This window comes from Engraulis encrasicolus, chromosome 2 (assembly GCF_034702125.1).
Source record: "Engraulis encrasicolus isolate BLACKSEA-1 chromosome 2, IST_EnEncr_1.0, whole genome shotgun sequence".
Classification (NCBI taxonomy): Eukaryota; Metazoa; Chordata; class Actinopteri; order Clupeiformes; family Engraulidae; genus Engraulis; species Engraulis encrasicolus.
This window is the reverse complement of record NC_085858.1, coordinates 3,877,399-3,899,609: the sequence shown is the minus strand read 5'-3', so window position 1 is coordinate 3,899,609 and position 22,211 is coordinate 3,877,399. Positions and strand designations below refer to the sequence as shown.

The 22,211-nt window shown below is 42.7% G+C and overlaps 1 protein-coding gene across 1 annotated transcript; it reads right to left on the bottom strand.

Annotated features, from left to right (window-relative positions):
- Nucleotides 1-3,518: 3,518 nt before the first annotated feature.
- Nucleotides 3,519-21,949, bottom strand: gipc1 (GIPC PDZ domain containing family, member 1). The gene is made up of 7 exons (XM_063219972.1): nucleotides 21,779-21,949; nucleotides 20,541-21,032; nucleotides 19,936-20,121; nucleotides 16,722-16,902; nucleotides 15,158-15,261; nucleotides 5,180-5,261; nucleotides 3,519-4,656 (listed from the first exon to the last, which is right to left on the bottom strand). Exons 2-7 carry the CDS (start codon nucleotides 20,838-20,840, stop codon nucleotides 4,505-4,507), a joined length of 1,005 nt encoding a protein of 334 aa, XP_063076042.1. The 5' UTR covers nucleotides 20,841-21,032; nucleotides 21,779-21,949; the 3' UTR covers nucleotides 3,519-4,504.
- Between the last annotated feature and the right edge of the window lie 262 nt (nucleotides 21,950-22,211).

Below are 22,211 nucleotides of genomic sequence, written 5' to 3'. Positions count from 1 at the left end.
TTCTGTTTTAATGCATTTTTGTTCAGTTACCACTCATATCAACCATTTGAGAAATGGTGTGCTGATAATTTGTCTTTATTTTTGTAACATGATTTCAAAAGAGAAATGAGGTCTTCAAAAATCAGTCCCATTTTCATTATTGCCTCTATGGTCTGCATTGACGGAAAACAGTGTAAAAAGAAACCTCTTCTTCAGACAAATAAAACCTTCATATCAGTGTTACAGCTTCTAACATTGACCTATTATACCAGTAATACTCAGTTATGTACTGTATAGCAGAAAATGCACTAAGTAACAATAACAAAAAGAGACAAACCAAGAATCAACCAATACAAAACTATCGTCAGAGAGTGTATGCTGGTATATAAAGTAACTGCACTATTTATATAAAAGATTCTGAGTCACGCTCAGTTCTATGATCAGTGTTTTTTTTCCTGCTTTTTTGTTTGTTTGCTTCATTTTAGTTTTTTTGCTGCGATACATTTTCTTCTGTTTATCACTTATCACAAGTTGCTGACCTGCGCTAGTCAGCATTTGGTTGTTGTCCCAGCCTCAGGCTGTACAGCATCACTGCATATACTCGACACTCGGATAGGACTTGAGGTTGGGACTGAGCTCAGTCTTATCAATGGAGGTGCTTTTTGGCCACAGCATGGCCCAAGGAGAAACATGGGGTGATATCCACCATCCCATCTCAGGTCCTTCCCTTTGCTTGTGGCCTCGTGATGAGGTCGCAAGACGTCAGTGACGACAGACGTTTAATTGAATCTTGCAAAAGCGCAATTCAAAAGGTCATTTTCTCATTTGCAATCGGGATGTTGGATGGGGAAAAGTCTCCTAAATGTTGCTGTGGCGAAACTGACAGCTAGGAAACTTTGTTTTCTCCACGGAGCCAGGCCGTCAGTGAAGCACCAGGCAACAAGCAGAGGTGGAGGACGGGAGTTAGGATAGTGGAAGGTACCCATGGAATGAAGGAGGGAGGTAGGTGGTGATTAGCCCTTTTCATGTGACGTCAGACACCTTCTATTCAATGCACTTGGACAAGGAGAAGTAACATCTGGTTAGCCTGGTTTCACCAGACCAAATTCATTACTTTGTAATTCATTTTTGGTCTGGATCCACAAGGCCCTGGAGCGCTTGGGTGAGAGGAGTGAGCTCAGCCCTGGTTTGAAATGAGTGGACCAATCGTTGACAGTTGACGTTCATGACATATGTTCTTGTTTTTTAGGGCCTTTTTGTGCCTTTATTGATAGGAAAGACATTATGACAGGAAGTGAGTGTGGGGAGAGAAATGGGGGAAAGATCGTCAAATGACCCGGGCCGGAATCAAACCCGGTTTGCCAACATAGTATCCTAGTGCCCTACCGTTAGGCCACGGCAGGGACATGACATATGTTGTTATGCGCCCAAGTGCGTTCGCCTATTTGCCAGTCATCTGTTGGACGACTAAACCCTCCCCAGAGAAGCGTAATCAGACCATTTGTGAATTAGGAAGTAATTCAAAATGAATGGTCTGGGGTGAGTTTCTCAAAACCAAAGTTGCTAACTACATTAGCTACTTTGTTGTTTTCAATGCATTTTCCCATTGGCAACTACCGAAGTTGCTAACAGGCTAACAACTTCTCTTTTGAGAAACTCACCCCTGGCCTGTCAGGTTAGCACCGGGTGGCATAGACATAAACTTACACCCCACTGTTTTCTCTGGAATCCAGCAGCCGTTTTCCCTGCTTGACTTCAAAAACTGAAGTTATTTTGTCTGACGTCACGATGAAAAGGGCTAATAAGAGGGGCATTGAGATCAAAATCTAACCACCAACAACACATCACATCAACACCATCTGGCCTCGACAGGAGGACGACAATACAAGACACATTATTCTGCTCACCAGAGGCCACAAGTAAACACATCGTAAACCTTTCTTCAAAAGGAAACACACTGGAAATACTGATAGCATAATACTGTAGTTAAAAAACGACTCTTAAGAGTGAGTTTTTCCTTCGGTTTGGCATGAGGAGATTGGTTGTGCAACACCCTGACGTGTAACGAGGGAGTATATTTAGTGTAAGAAAGGGGGAAAGTCAGTTTGAGAGAGTTGTTTTCTTTACAGTTGTTCGCCACCATACCTGGAATGTCTATGGAAGAAAGTTGCCGTGTGATGAAGTGGCAAAGTAAACAAACGCACAAGGTCCATCAAGGCCTCAAAACACTCTCTCTTTCGATCTTCCACTCACTCATTCTCATTCTTTCATTTTCTCTGTGCTCCATCATTTACATGATTTTCTCCTCTACAATAAAACTCAATTATAAAAAATCTAAAAAGGGAAGTCCTGAAGAACAAAGAAAAAGAAAAAAAACGGTAATTGCTAAAATCTGGTGCTTGGTTTCTACTGTGGGTTCAAGAAGCTGCACTGGTAGCATGCTTGGCTCAAGGTCACCACACTGCACTGCACTGCACTGCACTTGTAGAATTCTTGGCTCAAGGCCGCTGCACAGCACTGAAGGGGTCACATGCTTAGCTCAATTTCACAGCACAGCACTGCACAGGTAGCATGCTTGGATCACTGCACAGGTAGCATGCTTGGATCACTGCACAGTACTGCAGTGGGACTCTGGTCTGGTCTAGCTCTAGTGTCTGGTTTATGATGGGATCACACAAATGCATCTAGTATTTTTATATCCAATTTACACTGGTTGTCAATTGCTACCACTAAGCTGCAAATCCATCGTATCGCATGGAATATCACGCCTCACTCAAAATGTGCAACTTTGTGACAGGTCACGGCGGATCATGCAGTGCTCTCGCTAAGGCCCTGTGCAACACGCCCAACATCATGCCTTAAAGGATGCATATGTGTGACTGAGGTGTCAAGTCTGGGGTGCATTTCTGGAACGCGTAGTAGTTAGCAGTTAGCAACTTTGGTAGTTGCCAATGGGAAATTGCATTGCAACCAACAAAGTAGCTAACATAGTTAGCCAGTACGCTTTCCAGAAATGCACCCCGGGTTTGATCTGGCCCTACCGTGGCTCTAACGGTAGGGCACTGGGCTGCTACGCTGCCGACCTGGGTTCGATTCCAGAGTCATATGCCGACCCCTTCCTGTCTCTCGCCCCATTCGCTTTCTGTCTACCTCTCCTACTATCCTGTCATCAATAAAGTTGGAAAAGACCAAAGAAGAAATCTTTAAAAGTCAAGTTTGATCTGTGCTGTGCAGTGCATGTAAGCATGGAGAGCAGCAGCTGTGCTGATCTAGCGGTAAGTACAAAGATCCTCCAGCCCCTGTGCAGTGGTATGCTGTTGTATGCTGTTGTGTGGTGTGGTGTGGTGTGGTGTGGTGTGTGCAGTGGTATGATGTGGTGTGGTGTGGTATGGTGTTGTGTGGTGTGTTGTGTGCAGTGGTGTGTGCAGTGGTATGATGTTGTGTTGTGTGGCATGGTGTGGTGTGGTGTGGTGTTGTGTGTTGTGTGCAGTGGTATGATGTTGTGTGGTGTGGTGTGTTGTGTGCGGTGTGGTGTGGTGTGTGCAGTGGTATAATGTGGTGTGGTGTGGTATGGTGTGGTGTGGTGTGGTGTTGTGTGTTGTGTGCAGTGGTATGATGTTGTGTGGTGTGGTGTGTTGTGTGCGGTGGTGTGTGCAGTGGTATGGTGTTGTGTGCAGTGGTATGGTGTTGTGTTGTGTGGTGTGGTGTGTGCAGTGGTATGGTGTTTAGTGCAGTAGAGTGCAGTGCGGGTTAGCATGGAGAGCAGCAGCAGTGCAGCTTGTACAGCGCTGTGTGAGTGCAAAACGTACAAAAGGGGGAAAACAAGGAATAAAATGGAAGATAAAATGGAACAAGTCACAGTTTGTAGAAGCCAGCATCCAAGGCCCAACAACGCCTCCCTAGAGCAATTCACATCTTTTCGTGTCTCTTTCTGCATTTTGCTTTTGATTAGACACAAAATGATGCTTTTAAAAAGATGGGGTTGTGGAGTGGGAATGGATTAGAATTAACTGGTCACCCAAGTTACTGTATGGTATGCATCAAACACAGTTTGAGATAAAACAAACAAGAGACAACTTCATGCTCTCAACCGACATCACGTCAGCCACAAATGGCTTGGAATTTAAAAACCAGAAGAAGAAGAAGAAGAGGAAGAAGAAGAAGAAGAAAAAAAAGAAAGAAAAAAGAAAGAAAAAAGGCAGATAGATAAAGTGGTGTTAAAGGGCCAGAGACAACTCTCCCATACAGTGGTAACAAGCTCCCACATATACCCTCCCAAATGGACCGTGCTCCCATCAGATAGAAAGGCGACGCACGCGGATAGAGAGAGAGCCAACTCATCAAAGAGAGAGCCAACAAATATTCATAAGAGTTACTATACTGGAGCGACTTCCTAGTAGCAATTCTTCATACACGCACACCGCTACAGCATAACAGAGACAAGCATCTCTACTTCCTTCCAATACCTGCTCCCTGCCTGCCCGTCCGGTCACCGCATGACCAACCCCCCCCCCACCCCCCACCCTCACACTCGGCCGACCTTCGCATCTCCGATGGCACCCCACACGTCGAACACAAACTCGTCCGGGAAGGCAAAGTCTCCCAGCGTCTCGTCTAGCGCCTCAGCAAACTCATCTGGGTTCTTCTTGTCTTTACCCAGCTCCACCATGGTGGCCGCTGTTAAAACAAAAGCAAAACATAAACATGGACATTTAATGGGAAAGAAGTTAAAGGTACTGGAGGTGTCATTCACAATTGGTCACCACTGATGTTCAGTACCAATCTTGCTGTCGGATCAAAATAACGTCATCTACCGTAGAGTGCTAATACAAGCATTGGTGTTCAGCAGGGCTTGACATTGGCACCTGCAAAATACTGGAAAAAGCTTGGTTGTGGCTAGTAGCAATTTCAGTCTCACAAGCCAATTTGAAAGATAACTGTTATTTGGCGTGACAAATCACAGTAATTGCATAAATGGTTTGCATTTAAATGCAAGAATATTCTACACGAAATAAACAGACAACAAAACGCTGGCTAGCAGAAAGACTAAACAGCTAGTGACTTGGTAAAACCACTAGCCACAGTGGCCGGCGAGCAACAAAGTTAATGGCGAGTTCTGGTGTTTAGTACCGAGCTTGCCATCTCTCGGATCAAATTAACATCTAGAGTGTTAATAAAAGCACTGGTGTTCAGTACCTACCGAGCTCACTGTCTCGGATCCCCATGTAACTCTCCAGCAGGTCATCCACCTTCTCAATGGCCTTCTCCTCAAACGCAGACGGCTAGAACACACACACACGCACACACACACACGCACGCACACACACACACACACACACACACACACACACACACACACACACACACACACACACACACACACACACACACACACACACACACACACACACACACACACGGGGACATAAAAAAAGTAAAATTCTGAACATTGGCACGAATTACTCTGTAGAATTGACTAATTCCAAATATAATATCAATCTGAACCATAACATAAAGGAGATGAGGGGCTAAGTAAATAAACAAAAGTCTCACAAACTATTTGAATGACATTTAATTAATTGTGGGCTTAATTTGTCAGCCCAAAATTGCCCAGTCATATTATAAGCCTTATTATGCTGTGCTTAGGGAAGAAAGTCAGATGTTATTTTTAACCTTGAATTTAAAGTGAAAGGCCCCGAGTTTGAAAGCAAATTTGAGAGCAAATAAACGGAAGTGCTTTGGGTGCTACCATGCAATGTAATAATTCATTTGCCAGGGTCAAAGCAGCACATAGTTTTACAAACATATCATCATCAATCAAAGTCAATGACATGACAATACAGTGTCATCAGAAAGTTTGGGCACCCTTTTGGAAAATCATACATCGTTTTTTTTCCTCGATGAGCTTTTAAAGTAGAAACTACATTTTTTTTCTTTTTTCTCTCATTTTTTTTTTTATTGAACATAGACAGAATTACATGTTATGACAGTTGGCATCAGACAGGCACAATAATACTTCAATACAAAAAAAAGAAAGAAAGTGCAAGGAATGTACAGACACAAACATACTGTATATGGACAACACATATTATTCTCTCCATGCCAATCCACATACCCCTTTTGTTAGCGTTTCTAAACAGTTCGGGCCTAGGTAGGTCATAAATGGCCCCCAGATTTTGTCAAACTTGTAAGGTTCCTCTTTTAAGTAAAAACTGAGGGCCTCAAGAGGCATGAATTCCAACACCCCATTTATCCACTGTGTTACATTGGGCGACTCTTCTGACACCCACTTTAACAGAATACATCTTCTGGCACAGAAGAGCAAAATATTTACAAGTGTCAACTTGGTGGTAGAGATATCTGGGGGGTCCATACCCAGGATGCAAAATAAAGGAGAGATAGAAACTGTTTCCCCCACAATGACATTGATTTCTTTGAGCACATCTCCCCAAAACTTGTTAATGTGAACACAATCCCATAGGCAGTGAATGTATGAACCTTCTTCAATTTTACACTTGTTACAAAACTTTGATAGACCTGGGTTCATTTTGTTACGTCGCAAGGGGGTGATGTGTAGTCTGTGTGTGATTCTAAATTGTAACTCCTTCGCTCTATTAGTGGAAAAACATCCATTTAGATTAAACCATAGCTCGTCCCAATCCTCAGTTTCTATTTGTACACCAAAGTCAGTCTCCCATTTTAAACGCACTGTCGTTGTGTCCTCTTTCATTACGTTGCAGAACAGTACATAAATTCTAGTGACTAATTTTGAGTCATTTTCACCAGTGAATATTATCTCCAATGGTGAAGTTGTACAGCTAGTCTGGCACTTCTTGGCTGTGTTAACAACATAGCTACGCACTTGGAAATATCTGAAAAGTTGTGTGGCTGGTATTTGTTTTTCAGTCATCAGCTGATTAAAGCTTAACATTGAGCCATTTACCCATACATCCCCTAATGTCCTAATGCCTTTGTCATACCACACATTGAAAGAACCTTTCTCAAGACTGGGAGGGAAATCTGGATTTAGGAGCAGAGGGGTCAGTAAAGATGTGACTTTATCCTGGCCTTCTATTTTCCTTATCAACCTCCAAACTTTAAGTGTGTTTTGTAGAAGAAAATCACCCTTTATGGCTGAACTTGCCCGTTCCTTTGACGTGTATAGAATGTTCTTTAAAGGTATAGGGAATGTCTTCTCAGACTCTATATCCAGCCATGTGGATTCTGGATCCTCCTGAAACCAGTCTCGAATATATCTGCACTGACATGCCAATTGATATAACTTAATGTTGGGAACAGCTAGTCCACCCATCCCAACAGGGAGTTGTAATCTTGATAATTTCAATCTTGAGCCTTTGTTGCGCCATAAAAATGATATGAGAGCACTATTTAACTCTTTATATGATGTGCGCGTCAGTAGTATTGGGACCATTTGAAAGGGGTACAATAGACGTGGGAGTATGTTCATTTTGAATAGGTGCACCCTACCAAATAGTGACAGTGGGAGACCAGTCCAGCGAGCAAGGTCTTGTTTAATACGGCGAACAAGTGGAACAAAATTAGCCTTGTACAGATCGGGTAAGAGAGGAGTGATGTGGATGCCTAGATATGTAAACCCTGAGGGGGACCACCGAAACGGGGATGCATCAGCAGATACACAGGGATTCTGCTTGGAAAGAGACATTGCCTCAGATTTGAGATAGTTGATCTTATATCCAGAGAATGTAGAGAACAAATCGATGAGTTCTATAAGGCGACGGATGGAGTTCACAGGTTTGCTTATATATAATAGAATGTCATCAGCATAGAGTGAAATTTTATGCTGTTTCGTTTGTGTCTGGATACCTTTGATGCAATCGTCTGTGCGAATAGCCTCTGCTAATGGCTCTATGGCTAGTGCAAAGAGGAGGGGAGACAATGGGCATCCTTGAGCAGTACCCCGCCCAAGTGGAAAGACATTAGAACGTTTGCCGTTAGTTAGCACACACGCCTTTGGCGCAGCATACAATACTTTTACCCATTGTATAAAATTATTTCCAAGCCCAAAACTCTCCAGTATATGAAATAAATAAGGCATTTCTATTCTGTCGAAGGCTTTTTCAGCATCAAGTGACACTACCAATGCTTTGTCCGTCATCCCACTGCCATACTGTACTAAATTTAAAAGTCTCCTCACGTTATTACAAGAGTTGCGACCCTTTATAAACCCTGTCTGGTCAGCAGACACTAGCTGTGGCATCACAATCTCAAGTCGCGTTGCTAATATTTTAGCTAACAATTTCCTATCTAGATTTAGCAGGGAAATTGGGCGGAAAGATGCACATTCATCTGCTGGTCTACCCTTCTTGTGAATCAGAGAGATGCAAGCCTCATATGCAGAGCTAGGCAAAGTACCATCCTCAAAGGACTGTCCCAGTGCAGAGAGTAGTGGCTCTACCAAGCAGTCTTTAAATTCTTTATAAAATTCTGCTGTTAGGCCATCAGGCCCTGGGGCCTTATTATTATTGAGCTGGCCTATTGCAATAAGGAGTTCTTCCTCACTAATTGGCTCGTTGAGTGATTTGCTCTCGTCTGGAGAGAGACAGGGCAACTCAATGGTAGACAGAAAACGCAGCATATGTTGTTTGGACTCGTGTGTCGTCTCAGATTTGTATAGAGTCTCGTAAAAGGACTGGAAGATAGCATTAATGTCCTTGTTATGATAATGCCTATTGCCGTGTTTGTCTTTTATAGCTGCTATAGCTTGCGTTTGTCTTTTTTCTCGCACTAAGTTTGCAAGGTATCTGCTAGGCTTGTTCCCATGCTCATACATCCTCTGCTTACAAAAAAGTAAAGATTTCTCAGCCTCTGAAGTAAGAATGGTCTCAAGAGCTGTTTTAGTTGCATCAAGCTGTAACCGTATTTCAGGTGATGGACTGACATTAAACTTCCTCTGTAAATCTGATAACTGATTTTCCAGCTCTAGTCGCTTATTGGCTTGAGTCTTTTTTTGGTGTGCCATGTATGAGATAATGCCCCCTCGTATGAATGCTTTAGCTGTGTCCCATAGGAGTTGAGGTCTTACCTCGGGTGTTTTATTGATTGACATAAAATATTGAAACTGTGCCCTGACAAATATTTTGAAATTAGGGTCTTTCAACAGATAATTTTTAAATCTCCATCCGCCATATTGTCTCTCAGCAGAACATGAAATTTCAAGAAATACTGGTGCATGGTCAGATATCAAAATATTTCCAATTGAGCATGAAGTAACATTCCCCATTGACACTTTAGCATTGGGATGTAATGTTCTCCAGGTGTCAAGTAGACCCAATTCAGAAAGGCATTGCAGGAGAGATTGACTGATTCTAGAATTAAGTTGCAGTTTGTGGGACTTATCAAGGCGATGTAGACAGCAATTGAGGTCTCCACCAACCACTGAGGAGGGAAACAACCAGTCTGAGAAAATAGAGAATACATGTGTGTGGAATGTTATTGGATGATTTGGAGGTGCATAAATATTCAAAAAAGATGTATATTCTCCATACAAAAGGCCTTTGATTAAAACGTATCGACCGCATTTATCTGTCTTAATCTCCACTTCGGTTAGTGGAAGGGACTTGTGTATCAAAATGGCAACACCTCTACTCCTACTGTTAAAAGATGCATGATATACTTGACCTACCCAGTCTTTTTTTAATTTTAGGTGTTCTGAGTCAGTTAAATGTGTTTCCTGCAACATAGCTATCTGGATCTTCTCTTTTTTAAGATAACTTAAGATTTTTTTCCGTTTAATTGGGTTATGAATGCCATGTACATTCCATGAGCACACCTTAAGGGCTGTTATAGCAATACTGACGAGTTGAAATGTAAGTAAAGAATTGTGGTGCACTTAAAAGAAGCATTTGTACCCTGTAATCTGCCATTACTACTACATAACAGGAAATTATTCTGTCCAAACAAGAAAAAGAAAAGAAAACATATCAATGAAAACACACAAACTAAACCCTTAGAAACAAAACCCACCTCCCCCCTGACACTCCCATTCCCAACGTCGAAGTGCACAAAGTGGTGCATTTAGCACAATAACCATTGCTCCTTAACACAGTATTATTGATCTGCAAACACTTGGAGCCCTGCCAAACCACAGTAACAACGTGTGATCTAGTGTCCAAAAGTGGTATTATTTTAAATCCTCCTGCATTTTTATAGCCGACATGACGTGCGCAGCGCTCTTGTTTTACTTATGCATCAGTCAGTTTCACTGTCATGGGCGACCTCAGCTTCATTTATTGTCTCTAGGGCAGGGGCGATAGTGTTGGCAAAGAAAATCTCCGCCTCCTCTGGCTTGTCAAAAACTCGTCCCTTACCTCGGAAGGTGATCTGTAGCTTAGCTGAGGGAGTCAGGCCATACCGTACACCAGGGAGATCTCTCATCTTCGCTTTGACATCCTTGAATGCAGCTCTCTTTTTCGCCACACTCGGGGGCCAGTCCTGGAAGATGTGGACTGTCTTGCCTCGGAAAGTCAGCTCGCCCTTCTCCCGCGCTCGCTGAAGTATTTCTCGTCTCACCTGGTCGTGATGCACTCGTATAATGATCGGTCGAGGGGGTCCTTTGGGGTCTTTCTCTGCGAGGCTTCTGTGCGCCCTGTCACAGATAGGCAGCTGGTTTTGTTGTTTGGGCATGTCCAATGTTTCGTTGAAAAAGTCCTCCATAAACTCTGTAACCATTGGTCCCTCCGTATCCTCCGGGATGCCTATCACTCTCAAGTTTTGACGGCGGCTGCGAGATTCAAGGTCCTCTAGCCTGTTGCTAAGGGTAGCATTTTCTTTGGCCAGCTGAGCACACAGATTCTCCAATTGTAATGTCCTGGAGTCCACATCTTCCAGAGATCTTTCGACATCCGTCAACCGTCCCCCAATAGACGTTACAGTTGTTTGTACCGCTGCAATCGACTTATGGGTTTCTTCCCTGAACTTTTCCAACAGGCTCATCAAGTTAGCCAATGTCGGCTCGGTGCTGTTAGCTTTCACGTNGTCAGCCGTGTTGGCCCAGGTTGGCGTCGAAACTTGGCCTCTCCCCTTGGTCTTTCCCCTTCCTGACATTTTTATAGTAAAATGTGTCACTGCGGTTTGCACTGGCAGGTTTACAGCTGTTAAGTATCAAGTTTGCGTTACATTATTGTCGAATATTTCAGGAGCTGGTTTGGGACACGTCTACTCACTATCCATGCTCAGCAGCGCCTAGAAACTACATTTTAACATATGTTAAACTGTAGGGAAAGAGAAATATTTCAGCAGTGGAAGAATTTTAATAGGTGTTACAGAAATTACTTTGTGTGGATTTAAACAAAAATAAGTGTGTGCATAAATATGGGCACCCCAAAGAAGATATGGTAACACTTTACAATAATGGTGCATTATTTGTAATGGAATAATGTTGGAAGTAATGTATGATTCATGGTGAATTAATACATAATTTATGTATGCAGTGATGTTTAATCTATTATTAGTCAATGAGGAGTCACTATTGTAGTCATGATGACTCACCATTAAGTAATTGTGGTACAACCAAGGGTAATTAATGGTGTGAATTACAAGTGTTAATATATCATATATTAACACTGCTGATAAAAATCCTGATATATCGATCCAATCATACATGAATCCGACCTTAATTAATGATGCATGAGTAATAATGGAATAATGTTGTAAGTAATGTCATCATCACCACTGTGGATAATAATCCTGCCATATGGATCCAGTCATATCTCAATCACAGGTCAGACAGGTCATAACTAGTCCTGGTTGTAAAACCATTTAATTTCACTGAGGAAAAAATAGACTAAGCTAGGGATGCCTAGGTGAAAGTGGTCAGGGGGCTAGAATTTTTTCAAGACTTTATTTCTGACCTGAAAATAGGCCTACTACACTGAGTCACACATTGATATGCATGAAATTACACAGAAAGGCCGATACATACAAAAATTGCATTGGTACCACAGTAGCTTCACAATGAGGCTTAAAACGCCCTAGCCTGTTCTAAAGAAGTGTGCCTTTGAAAACATGATATTGCCCTATCCATGCAGGTCTACATTTATTTAGATAGGCTAGCGTTACTCAACGGGGGCAGTACAGCCCCCCAGGGGGCGTTGTAGAGCTCTAGGGGGGCGTTGAGAAGGATACAGGTGAGAGTGGGCGGGGCTTAGTTCCCATTAAAGCGGATAGTCCATTTTATTTTTCAATACTAAGGGGGGCATTGGCAGGCTTATGATCAGGTCAAGGGGGCGTTGGGAGGCTTACGATGAGGTCCAGTGGGCGTTTCCTTAAAAAAGGTTGACAACCACAGAGATAGGCTATTAAAAACTGGATGCAAACAAAACACAAAAGATTGGTCTTCACACCCCTGACTCGTCACACTCAAGTCGGAGTCACAGGACTCGAGTCCACATCTCTGATAACATTACTTACAACATTATTCCATTATTACGCACGCATCATTAATTAAGGTTGGATTCATGTATGATTGGATCAATATATCAGGAATTCCATCAGCAGTGTTAATATATGATATATTATCACCCAGTGAGCAGACGCAACGTCTTCTGATTGGCTGAGCAGGTGTCCTTTATTCCCCGGTAGCAGGACACCTATGATGTCATGCGGGCGTGCGGGCGTCCAAGTTGCTTCTTCTCTAACTTTCTGGCGAAGTGCCGTTACTAGTTCTATCGCATCTGGTTGTCTAGTCAAGACCGCGTCGTTAGTTCTATCGCATCTGGTTGTCTAGTCAAGACCCCGTTACTAATTCTATCGCATCTGGTTGTCAAGTCAAAAACCCAGTCGTCAATTCTATTGCATTTGGTTGTCAAGTCACCAACATTCTGCGCGCGTCCTTACATGCCTCCGATAGAGGCGCGTCTCACTAGATTAGGAAGTGGTGTCCATGGCAACGTACCAAGCGCAGTGGTGAATCTACTTTCTCACGAAGCCTTAGATCAAGATATTAATAAATTAATACTTCAATACTGGTAACCGGGTGATAAGCGGAATAGCGGCCTTCGAGGTGTCCCGATATCAAGGGAAAATGGACTTGGCGAAGCGAACAGCCCTTCGGCTGCGCCGTCGGGCTGTTTAGAACGCTCCGCCTCGTCCATTATTTCCCTTGATATCGGGACACCTCGTCGTCCGCTATTCCATACTTAACACTTGTAATTCACACCATTAATTACCCTTGGTTGTACCACAATTACTTAATGGTGAGTCATCATGACTACAATAGTGACTCCTCATTGACTAATAATAGATTAAATATCACTGCATACATAAATTATGTGTTAATTCACCATGAATCATACATTACTTCCAACATTATTCCGTTATTATTCATGTACCATTATTGTAAAGTGTTACCGAAGATATGCCATTAATATGAAGTAGAGCTCACCTTTGCTGACCTAATGGCCTGTGTATACTTGCTACACAAGAAGACTGTCTGGTGCTACTGAATAGTTGCCAATTATTCTATCCAGAACCCCTCTAATTCAGTCAGGTTACTGATCCGTCTTCTTTAGACATACTAGTTCAAATAAATTCATTCTTTTTCAATAATGGTGATATCTCAAGATTGGTATGACCATTTCAAGACATTGCACTTGTTATTTTGCATTAACTCATTGTTGAATTTTGATCAATGCAGTGCAATCACTGTCCTGCTGGAAAGTCCAAACTCTGCTCAGCTTTAATTTTGTGACTGACACTTGAACATTCTTTTGAAAAATCTGCTATTTGAAAGGAATTAGTGAGGCCCTCAACTGTAATAATTTTGTAATAATGTGAGAGCCATGCAGACCTAGCAGGGTATACTTCCGGCTAGATGTCATAGCAATGGGCGGTGGACATGGCAAAAACACACAGAAATTCTAAGGTCAAATATGCTCAGTCTCATCTGACCACAGTATGATGATCTCCCAAAATGTTTTTAGCTTGTCCAGATAAGCTCTCTGCATAAGTTTAGCAACTTATTTCTGATGGATACACAGGAAAGCCTGTTAATGCATCACCCATCCAATGAGCTTTTGCCTTGTGAAAAGTATACGTGGAAGGACCCATGTCTAAGTCTGCACTATCAGCAGCTATGGTCTTGCAGTTCTATGGAGGTGTTATGTAGTGTGCCTGTTACCATTCTTACCATCCTTTACTCATGCCTTTTTAACTATTTTTCAACAAACTGCATTTTCCTTTCACGAGGACCATTCCTGTGACTTTCCATGCTTTCCACTCAAATGGATTTCCATTTCTGGCAGCGGAGAAATATTGTCCAAGACATCCAGATTACTTTGTGTACCTTTCTCGCTATTCATAGTAATGAATTATCTTTGCTTGAGGTCTGCAAAGAGTTGTTCAGAGCCCCCTATATTGCCACTCTCCAAGACAGAACTTAGGACAAGCCTAGCCTGCTATTATGTGTGATAAATAACATTTTAATGACTAATCACTTCTGTCTTAGTGACTGAAGGGATTCCAAAGTCATTAAAAACAATTTGTGCTGTAAAGGTGAGCTCTACTTCATATTAATGGAATAACCTGTTTGGGGTGCCCATATTTATGCAAATGCCCATTTTTGTTTAAATCCACATACAATTGTTTCTGTTACACCTATTAAAATTCTTCCACTGCTGAAATGTTTCTCTTTCCCTACAGTTTAACATATGTTAAAATGAAGTTGTTACTTTAAAAGCTCAATGAGAAATAAACCAATGTAATGATTTTCCAAAAGGGTGCCAAACTTTCTCATGGCACTGTATGTGCAGATATGAATACATAAAAGGTTACTAGCCAGGTGGCTAATGACGTGTTCAGGCCAACAGAACAGGGATAGTTGGTTCACAATGCGAAACGAAAACTACTTGGTTTGTCATTGTGAACCGTGACAACAATGGGTACGTCAACAGGCTCACCCGGGTAACACACAGTCACGTGCTGAAAAGTACAGGGCCAGTTATGGGTGCGGGTAGTTCGGGTGTGGGTGGCACAGTGTGCCAAGCCCCCCACAATTGGGCTTGCATGCCCATGGGGACCCAGGTTCGAGTCTAGCCTAGGTAATCAATTCCCAGCCCTGCCCCATCTTCTTTCCTGTCTCTCTATTTAAAACCTTAAATATCTTTTGAAAAATGTATTTTTTAAAAAGGCGTGTGCTCACCAGTTCCTCCACAGTGGCAGGTCCTTTGGATCTGAGACGCAGCGTACCTCTCCCAGTGCCAAGCTGAACCCCCGACCTAGAGCCACCCCTTTGGCTGATCATATCTGATAGAGAGTGCGCACGCACACACACGCACAAACACACACACACACAGACACAGACACACACATTATACATCTGACAACATGTATATGGGTTAGTTAGTGCAAGTTAAAGACAGTATGGTATTGGTGGTTTATTAGTTTCCTTATTAGCTGATGAAGGCATCACTACTCTTCCAGGCATCTTCTTTTCCAGGCTCAGGCACCAGGCTCTGTGGTGGTGGCGTGTGTCTGTGTGTGTGTGTGTGTGTGTGTGTGTGTGTGTGTGTGTGTGTGTGTGTGTGTGTGTGTGTGTGTGTGTCCGTGTGTGTCCGTGTGTGTGTGTGTGTGTGTGTGTGTGTGTGTGTGTGTGTGTGTGTGTGTGTGTGTGTGTGTCTGTCTGTGTCTGGGGGAGTATTAAATAAACCCTATTACACAGCAGATAATCAATTGATAGGAGAGCAACTGAGTTCAAACTCAGGCTGCAAATAGCTTGCTAGCCTAAAATGTTCATGATGCCTCTGGAAGTTGAAGGAAGGGGATTAAAAACAAGAGTGTTGTATATTTCCTGAAGAATCCTCTCCGATTTAATATAACACAAAGTAAGAAGAGAAAAATACTCAAGATGCTGTTATTTCCCTAATAAGAACTACAATATAAAACAGAACATATGTGCTGTGCATAATTGATGTATGACTGGTAAAGGGTTCCTTTGGAGAGTCCATGGTTATGGTCAATGCCAACGGCAGCCCGTTCCTAAAGGAGCAGCCCTAGCAGTGGCCATCTGGTCGGGTCAAGAGCTTACAGTTTAAGACAAGAGGTGTCGGCTTATCACTAGAGGTGCGAAGAGGTGAGTAGGATTTAACCACACCACCATGACACACAGTTTAACACACAGTTAGCTAGTCAGAATTTGTACAACTTGGGATGAAATGGGGACTGGTTAGTGTAGCTGAAGAAAATGACATCAGTTCACATCACTTACTTTGTAATAAGTAGTAAAAGTTAACTATTATGACTTGTGTTATTTATAATAGTAAACTATCATAACTTATTCATGCCTCTAACACCAGTGACAAACAGAGGCAAAATGAGTGAGGCGAATTGAGGTGAAATTCAGTGTTCCATTCTAACAGCTCAATGGATTATAGCGGCGAATTAAATCAATTGAAACATTTGTGCTGTTGATTTCATTGGCCACCACAGGCGGAATTCGTTCCTCATTTGCAGAATATTGAACTTGTCTCAATATTTTCGCCTTCAATATAGGCCTAAAGTGCATGGTTAATCCTGGTTTGTGTTCATAGTATGGCCCTTGACGGACTTAATAAAATTTGTGCCCCCTTAAATGACAAAAGTTCCCCACCACTGCTTTAGGGGTTCCACACTTTGAGAATGCGGTTGACATAACTAACCAACTTCATTAACACTAGTAATAGACAACCATTATGACTAATATATGACCAAGTACGACGAGCACTTACCGAAAGCCTTTAAGGGTTCCACCAGTTTGAGGACAAAGTTCTTGGCCCTGGGCAGCTCCTTGAGCATCTTGGCAACCTCGTAATGTCGACAGCCAATCAGCATGTGGCCGTTGATGGACTCGATCATGTCCCCAACGTTGATGACCTGAATCTGGTGGATCACGCTGCCTTCTCTTATTCTCTAAAATTGCACAGAATGGCCCAGACAATCGTCAACTCACTAATGCATACACTCATGGAGGTTCAGATTAAGTGGTGGATCAGGCTGCCTTCTTTTATTCTCTAAAATCGCACAGAATTGCCCATATAGTTATCAAATCACTGATACACATTGATAGATCCAAATTAACACCTGCCAACCGGTCACATACTGGTGAAAATGTGGCTGGTGATGATACATTTTGGCTGATGATGATTAAAAAATAATAATTTAGGGTCCTGCATACTAATGAAGGCTGGCTCACAAAGTGGTGGATCACGGCGGCTCATCTTATTCGCTACAATTGCAGATTTGCACATATATTTTACAGTTTCAGTGCGTGTTAATGACACATTCCAACAGTTTGCTTCAAAGTCAGGATTGCACACTGAATAAGACACTAAGGTCAAGCAGAAATTGACCTTTCTCAGAGCAGAGCAGGTGCTTCAGGTTTCTGCTACATCAGTGCTCTCTGTGCTCACATTACAAAAACTGTGTTACAGTTAGGGCTGGGCAATATGACGATATATATCGTTATCGTGATATAAAAGTCTATATCGTGACCTTTCTCCTATATCGTTTATATCGTGATAGTAATTTTATCAGTTGTATACAATTAGCCTTTCGCAAAACCCCTCCCACAAACGGCCGCCAACCAATCCGAACTCAGCAACGGTAACTAAGGAGTGTAGAACTTGTCGGAGGTCCGTCAAAAACCTGCGATTTTAGGGAGACATAAAACGTGTGCCTATGGCACCGTCACGGTCCGACACCATCTGAAGATTGATTAGGACCTCGTTTTTTCACTTTCCCGAAGCAAAAACCTCAAGCGGACTGATAACAGGGATGGATTAAGCCATGTGGAGGCTATTAGCTCCACGTGATCATATTTAAAAGTAGCAGGCTAACTGTGCAGTCTTGTTTGCTAATAGGGCCTATAGACCCCTTCCCCCTTACATTTAGCTGGCAGCTGGTACCCTAAACAAATAATCAATGCATCGCTCAGACTTAAGGACAATATTATATTATATTATAGTTTTGGATTCACGGCATTATGATTCAAATTTTATTGGGAAACTACTAGTTGCGTTGTTTAATATGCGCCAAATGCACAGCCCACGGAGCAGCCCCCACCCTATCTGCTTCCCGGTTTGTGTCTGTGTAGCCTATATGCGTTGAGTGTGACAGGACAGCAAAAAAAAAGTAACACTGAAATGGGGCTGCGCTTGTTCCAACCTTGTTATGAAGATATTAACTGTCAACTAAAACCATTAAAGTGAACAGAAGAGAGACGCCCAGTGTGACTGCCCAAGAGCTGCGCAGTGTGCCCAAAGCCCGTCAAAGGTCTTGGCGGACGGCTGCAATGTCCCAGTTTACACCAACTATGAAAATGTCCTGGTTACAGACATTACATCGCCATCATCAAGTTGTTGTATTTCACAGTTGAATATGGCTTCTAGTAATCAGCGTGTGTAGGCCTATACAAGAAGTGTAGGCTACACACATTTCCTATGAAACGCAGCCAAAACGTGTGCCTGGTTCTAAGTTTTTGACGGACGTAGCAACAATAACTAGGGGGCGTGGCTTTTGCGAAAGGTGAATTGAATATCATTTAATTACATTTCATGTTGTCACAATACACACTATAAGTTCATGTAACTGTAAAAATAACAATAAAAAGATCCATTTTAAAGAAAGGTTGTTTTGCGACATGAAAAAATAAAAAGCAAATAAAGAGAATAACTGAAAACGCATGTAATTGTGCTATATCGTGATATATACAGAGTTCCCACTCTAATTCAGATATGAAATTCCATGATTTTCCATGACTTTCCAGATCCAAAAACGGAATTTCCATGACCACTTCCGTAAAAAGAAATGACCTAAAAACGTTTTTCAGTGGGCTCATTGCATTCTAGAATGTTGCACATTACAGCGCAAAACCAAACCGTCTATGGCGAAGCGTTGTAGTATAACCAGTAAGAAACAATGTTATATACCAAACAAAAAAGATTTTGCTTTTATTCAACTGTCAAGAGAATCCCATGATATTCCATGACTGTGCATGCAAAATGGTAAAATTCCATGACTTTCCATGACTGGAAAAACATTTATGAAATTCCATGATATTCCAGAAATTCCATGACCCGTGGGAACCCTGTATATATCGTTATCGTGATATAAAGCAATCCATATCGTGATATAGGTTTTTTTCTATATCGCCCAGCCCTAGTTACAGTTTTCTTCCAACACAGGTGACTTCACCCGAGTAGTACCTGTGCTTATCGCAATCATCTGATTCGTAGCCGGTTGGATAAAAATTGTGTTTTTTATTTTCTGAGCCTGGGATTGGAATTTGGAACCTCCGTTCTCACCTCAATGCAAGACACATCATCTAAAGAAATGACTCCACATTGCATTACACTACACTTAGCTGGCGCTTTTATCCAAAGTGACTTAGCTAATTTAAACACAGGGTATTAGTTACAGTCCCAGTGTGGTGTTAGCTGCCTTGCTCAAGGACACTTCCGTCATGGAGAGGGGTAGGGAGTGGAACGGTGGGATTCGAACCTGCTGCAACCCTCTGATATAAAGCCCATCTCCTTAAAGGGGTATGCCACTATTTTGGGGCTTAATACAGTTAAAATCGTTGGCTGGGGTTTATAAAGGTGGAAAAGTGTCTTATTTTTCATGTTAAGCGTTGTCTTGCTTTAAGACAAGTTAAAAGAGGGAATATGTCGCTAAGCTAGTGAAAGTCAATGTATCCGTGTAGCATTGTAGCATGCTACATGGATACATTGACTTTCACTAGCTTAGCGACACATTTCCTCTAAGTAAGCAGTAGACAGCAGCAATACACAACATTGTGTATTAAAGAAAACAGTGAAATGATCAGTGTGCGGGAGTTTTCTCAAATTGTCTGATTAGTGACCCATGGGTCAACCCCTTTGCACCTGCCAGCTGAGACCAAGGAAAGCCCCATAAGTTTAACAAATTAGACAGCACATACTGTACCTTGATAAAGGCGTAGCCAGCTCCGTTGTCGGTGATGGTGAGTCCCAGGGCGTCCTCCCCCTTGTACACCTCCACCTCTTTGCGCTGGCCCTTCACGTGCGCAAAGATAAAGTCCTCCAGCCCGATCTGGCCCCCCAGCAGCTTCTCCATGTCCACCTTATGCGTGTTCAGTGTGCAAAACATCACCTAGGAGAATTATAAGGGGAAAAAGGTGACAGAGAAAAGTGAAAAAGGTAGAAGACTTAAGGGGAAAAAGTGATATGGATAAAAAGCAACAGAGGGAAAAAAGGTACAACTTGCAACAAAAATGGCCTGCGGCCTGACTAAAGAGAAAACTGCCGCTCTGTCTAGACCAGTGATTCTTTGCCACCTGTACTCATTGGTCTATAATGCAGCTCTGCACATTCCAAATGACCTGATTTCCCCTGTCCAATTCAAGCAGGTGCTTGCCTGGTTGAATGATCACCTGGTTGAACTGGACAGGTAAAACCAGGTTATTTGGAATATGTGGCACTGGATTGTATAACTAATGAATCCAGGTTGCCCATCACCACTCATCCACACAACAGGTGGAAGCGTGTGACTGTCAGGCATGGCGTGCTCACCTCAGCAGGGGGTATCCCAAAGGCCTCGCCTATCTTGGCGTAGAGTTCCCGGACATTGCTGAATCCCTCGATTCGCCCCGTGGGGCTCCCGTGAGCTAGCTGAGTGTGGAAGATGAGTCGTGGGCGAAGGCTGGTGGGCGGGGGTGGAAGACCCTCCTGGGCGGTAGCTTCCCCGAGCCCGCCGCCTACTCCGTCCATGCCATCCAGACCTGGCACGTTCATGCCCGCTCTCACAGGCTCTGCCTCTTCATTCTCGACTAGTGGAGAAGCCTTCTTTCTTCGGCCCAGTCCTAAAGGCATCTTAATGTGTCTTAAGTCTTTATGGAGGAGTGACTGTGACAGTAGTGTTTTCTATGTGTCTGTGGCGCACTACAAGCCAACAGAATAATGAATATGTGGACACTGCACTGCACGCCTTGCAGTAGCTGAGATCTTGTGTGGGACAAAGGGTTCTAACTCTTCACATCTCTAGGCCATCTCTCCAAGCAATGCCTGTAAACATGACAAGGCAGAAACAAAACAGTAGAGAAGACAGAGTGGCCGTGCATGATGAGGTGGTACCTTTGAAGAATGTGTTTTCCAATCTAAGTTGTTGGTTAGCACTGCACTGCGTGTCATGCTCATAACGGCGAGCATTGCTCTCGACTGTCAAACTGTCAGTGGATAACTAGACTGGACATGATGTGTGATGATTGACTTCCATATTGATTTGCAGCTAAATTAGCAGGAGTGATTCACACCCATTGATTGAAACTGCCACTGACTATTATCAATGTATAACTCAAGAGTGCGTCAGACAGTATTGCTCAGGTTTATGATAGAGGTGTTCACAAACAGCAGCTGACGGGACGATAAACAACTGAGCGGTGTCTCAAAGCTAACTAGCTGGGTTAACGTTACCTAATCAGCTATCGTTAGCAGTGATGTCTGGGTTAGCTCGTTGATTGAATTTGCCAGGCTGATTAGCATTTGTAAACTTCCCATAATGGCCCGTCGGTACACCTCGTGATTGTAGAAATAACGGTATGCACCCCACTGAATAGTGCAATATATTTGTAAACAGTGCATGTCACAGAACTAGCTGCCTGCTAGGGAGGACTGTTCGCTTAATGCGTATCACAAATTGCCTTGGCGTGTTAGCATACCTGCTACAAATAAGCAGGCAGAATGAAGAAATGTTATTTCGGAGCGAAGCATCTTAGCTAGCATAGCAAGCTGTGGTTAATACAATAACTTACCGACTCCGAGAAGCTGTTACATTCATTCGCAGCTGGACATCTTCACCATGTCAGAAAAAGCGTTGGCTGTAAAATTTAATTCCTGTGGTTGTTCCAATGTTACTTCTTTCTCGACGAAATTTTAGCCACCGCTAATAATCGAGAGGGTGGGACATCTTCGTTTTTCTTCTTCACTTCTTAATATGGCCCAGCCATCACAAACACAAACCAATACTGCCACCTACCGACAGTACAGTATGAATTAAAAATACAATGGGCTTATGCAATTTTCGGTCATGACTACATTTTGAAAAAGGCCAAAAATCATGTTGGGCTTGCTTTAATATATGAAATGGTCATATTTTATCTTGCGTATGTCCTATTTTGTAGCCTAGTGTGTGCAATATTTCTAACTTCTACCCAAATGGCCATAACAACAGTCATAAGGGCAGTC

Bases quoted from the DNA above. Each gene is read 5' to 3' on its own strand.
- gipc1 (XM_063219972.1), bottom strand. From the start codon at position 20,840: ATGCCTTTAGGACTGGGCCGAAGAAAGAAGGCTTCTCCACTAGTCGAG. The intron at 5,262-15,157 runs GTGAGCACACGC...TGTGTGTTCTAG, and splicing joins CTGCCACTGTGGAGGAACTG to CCGTCTGCGTTTGAGGAGAA. The intron at 4,657-5,179 runs GTAGGTACTGAA...TTGTTTTAACAG, and splicing joins GATCCGAGACAGTGAGCTCG to CGGCCACCATGGTGGAGCTG.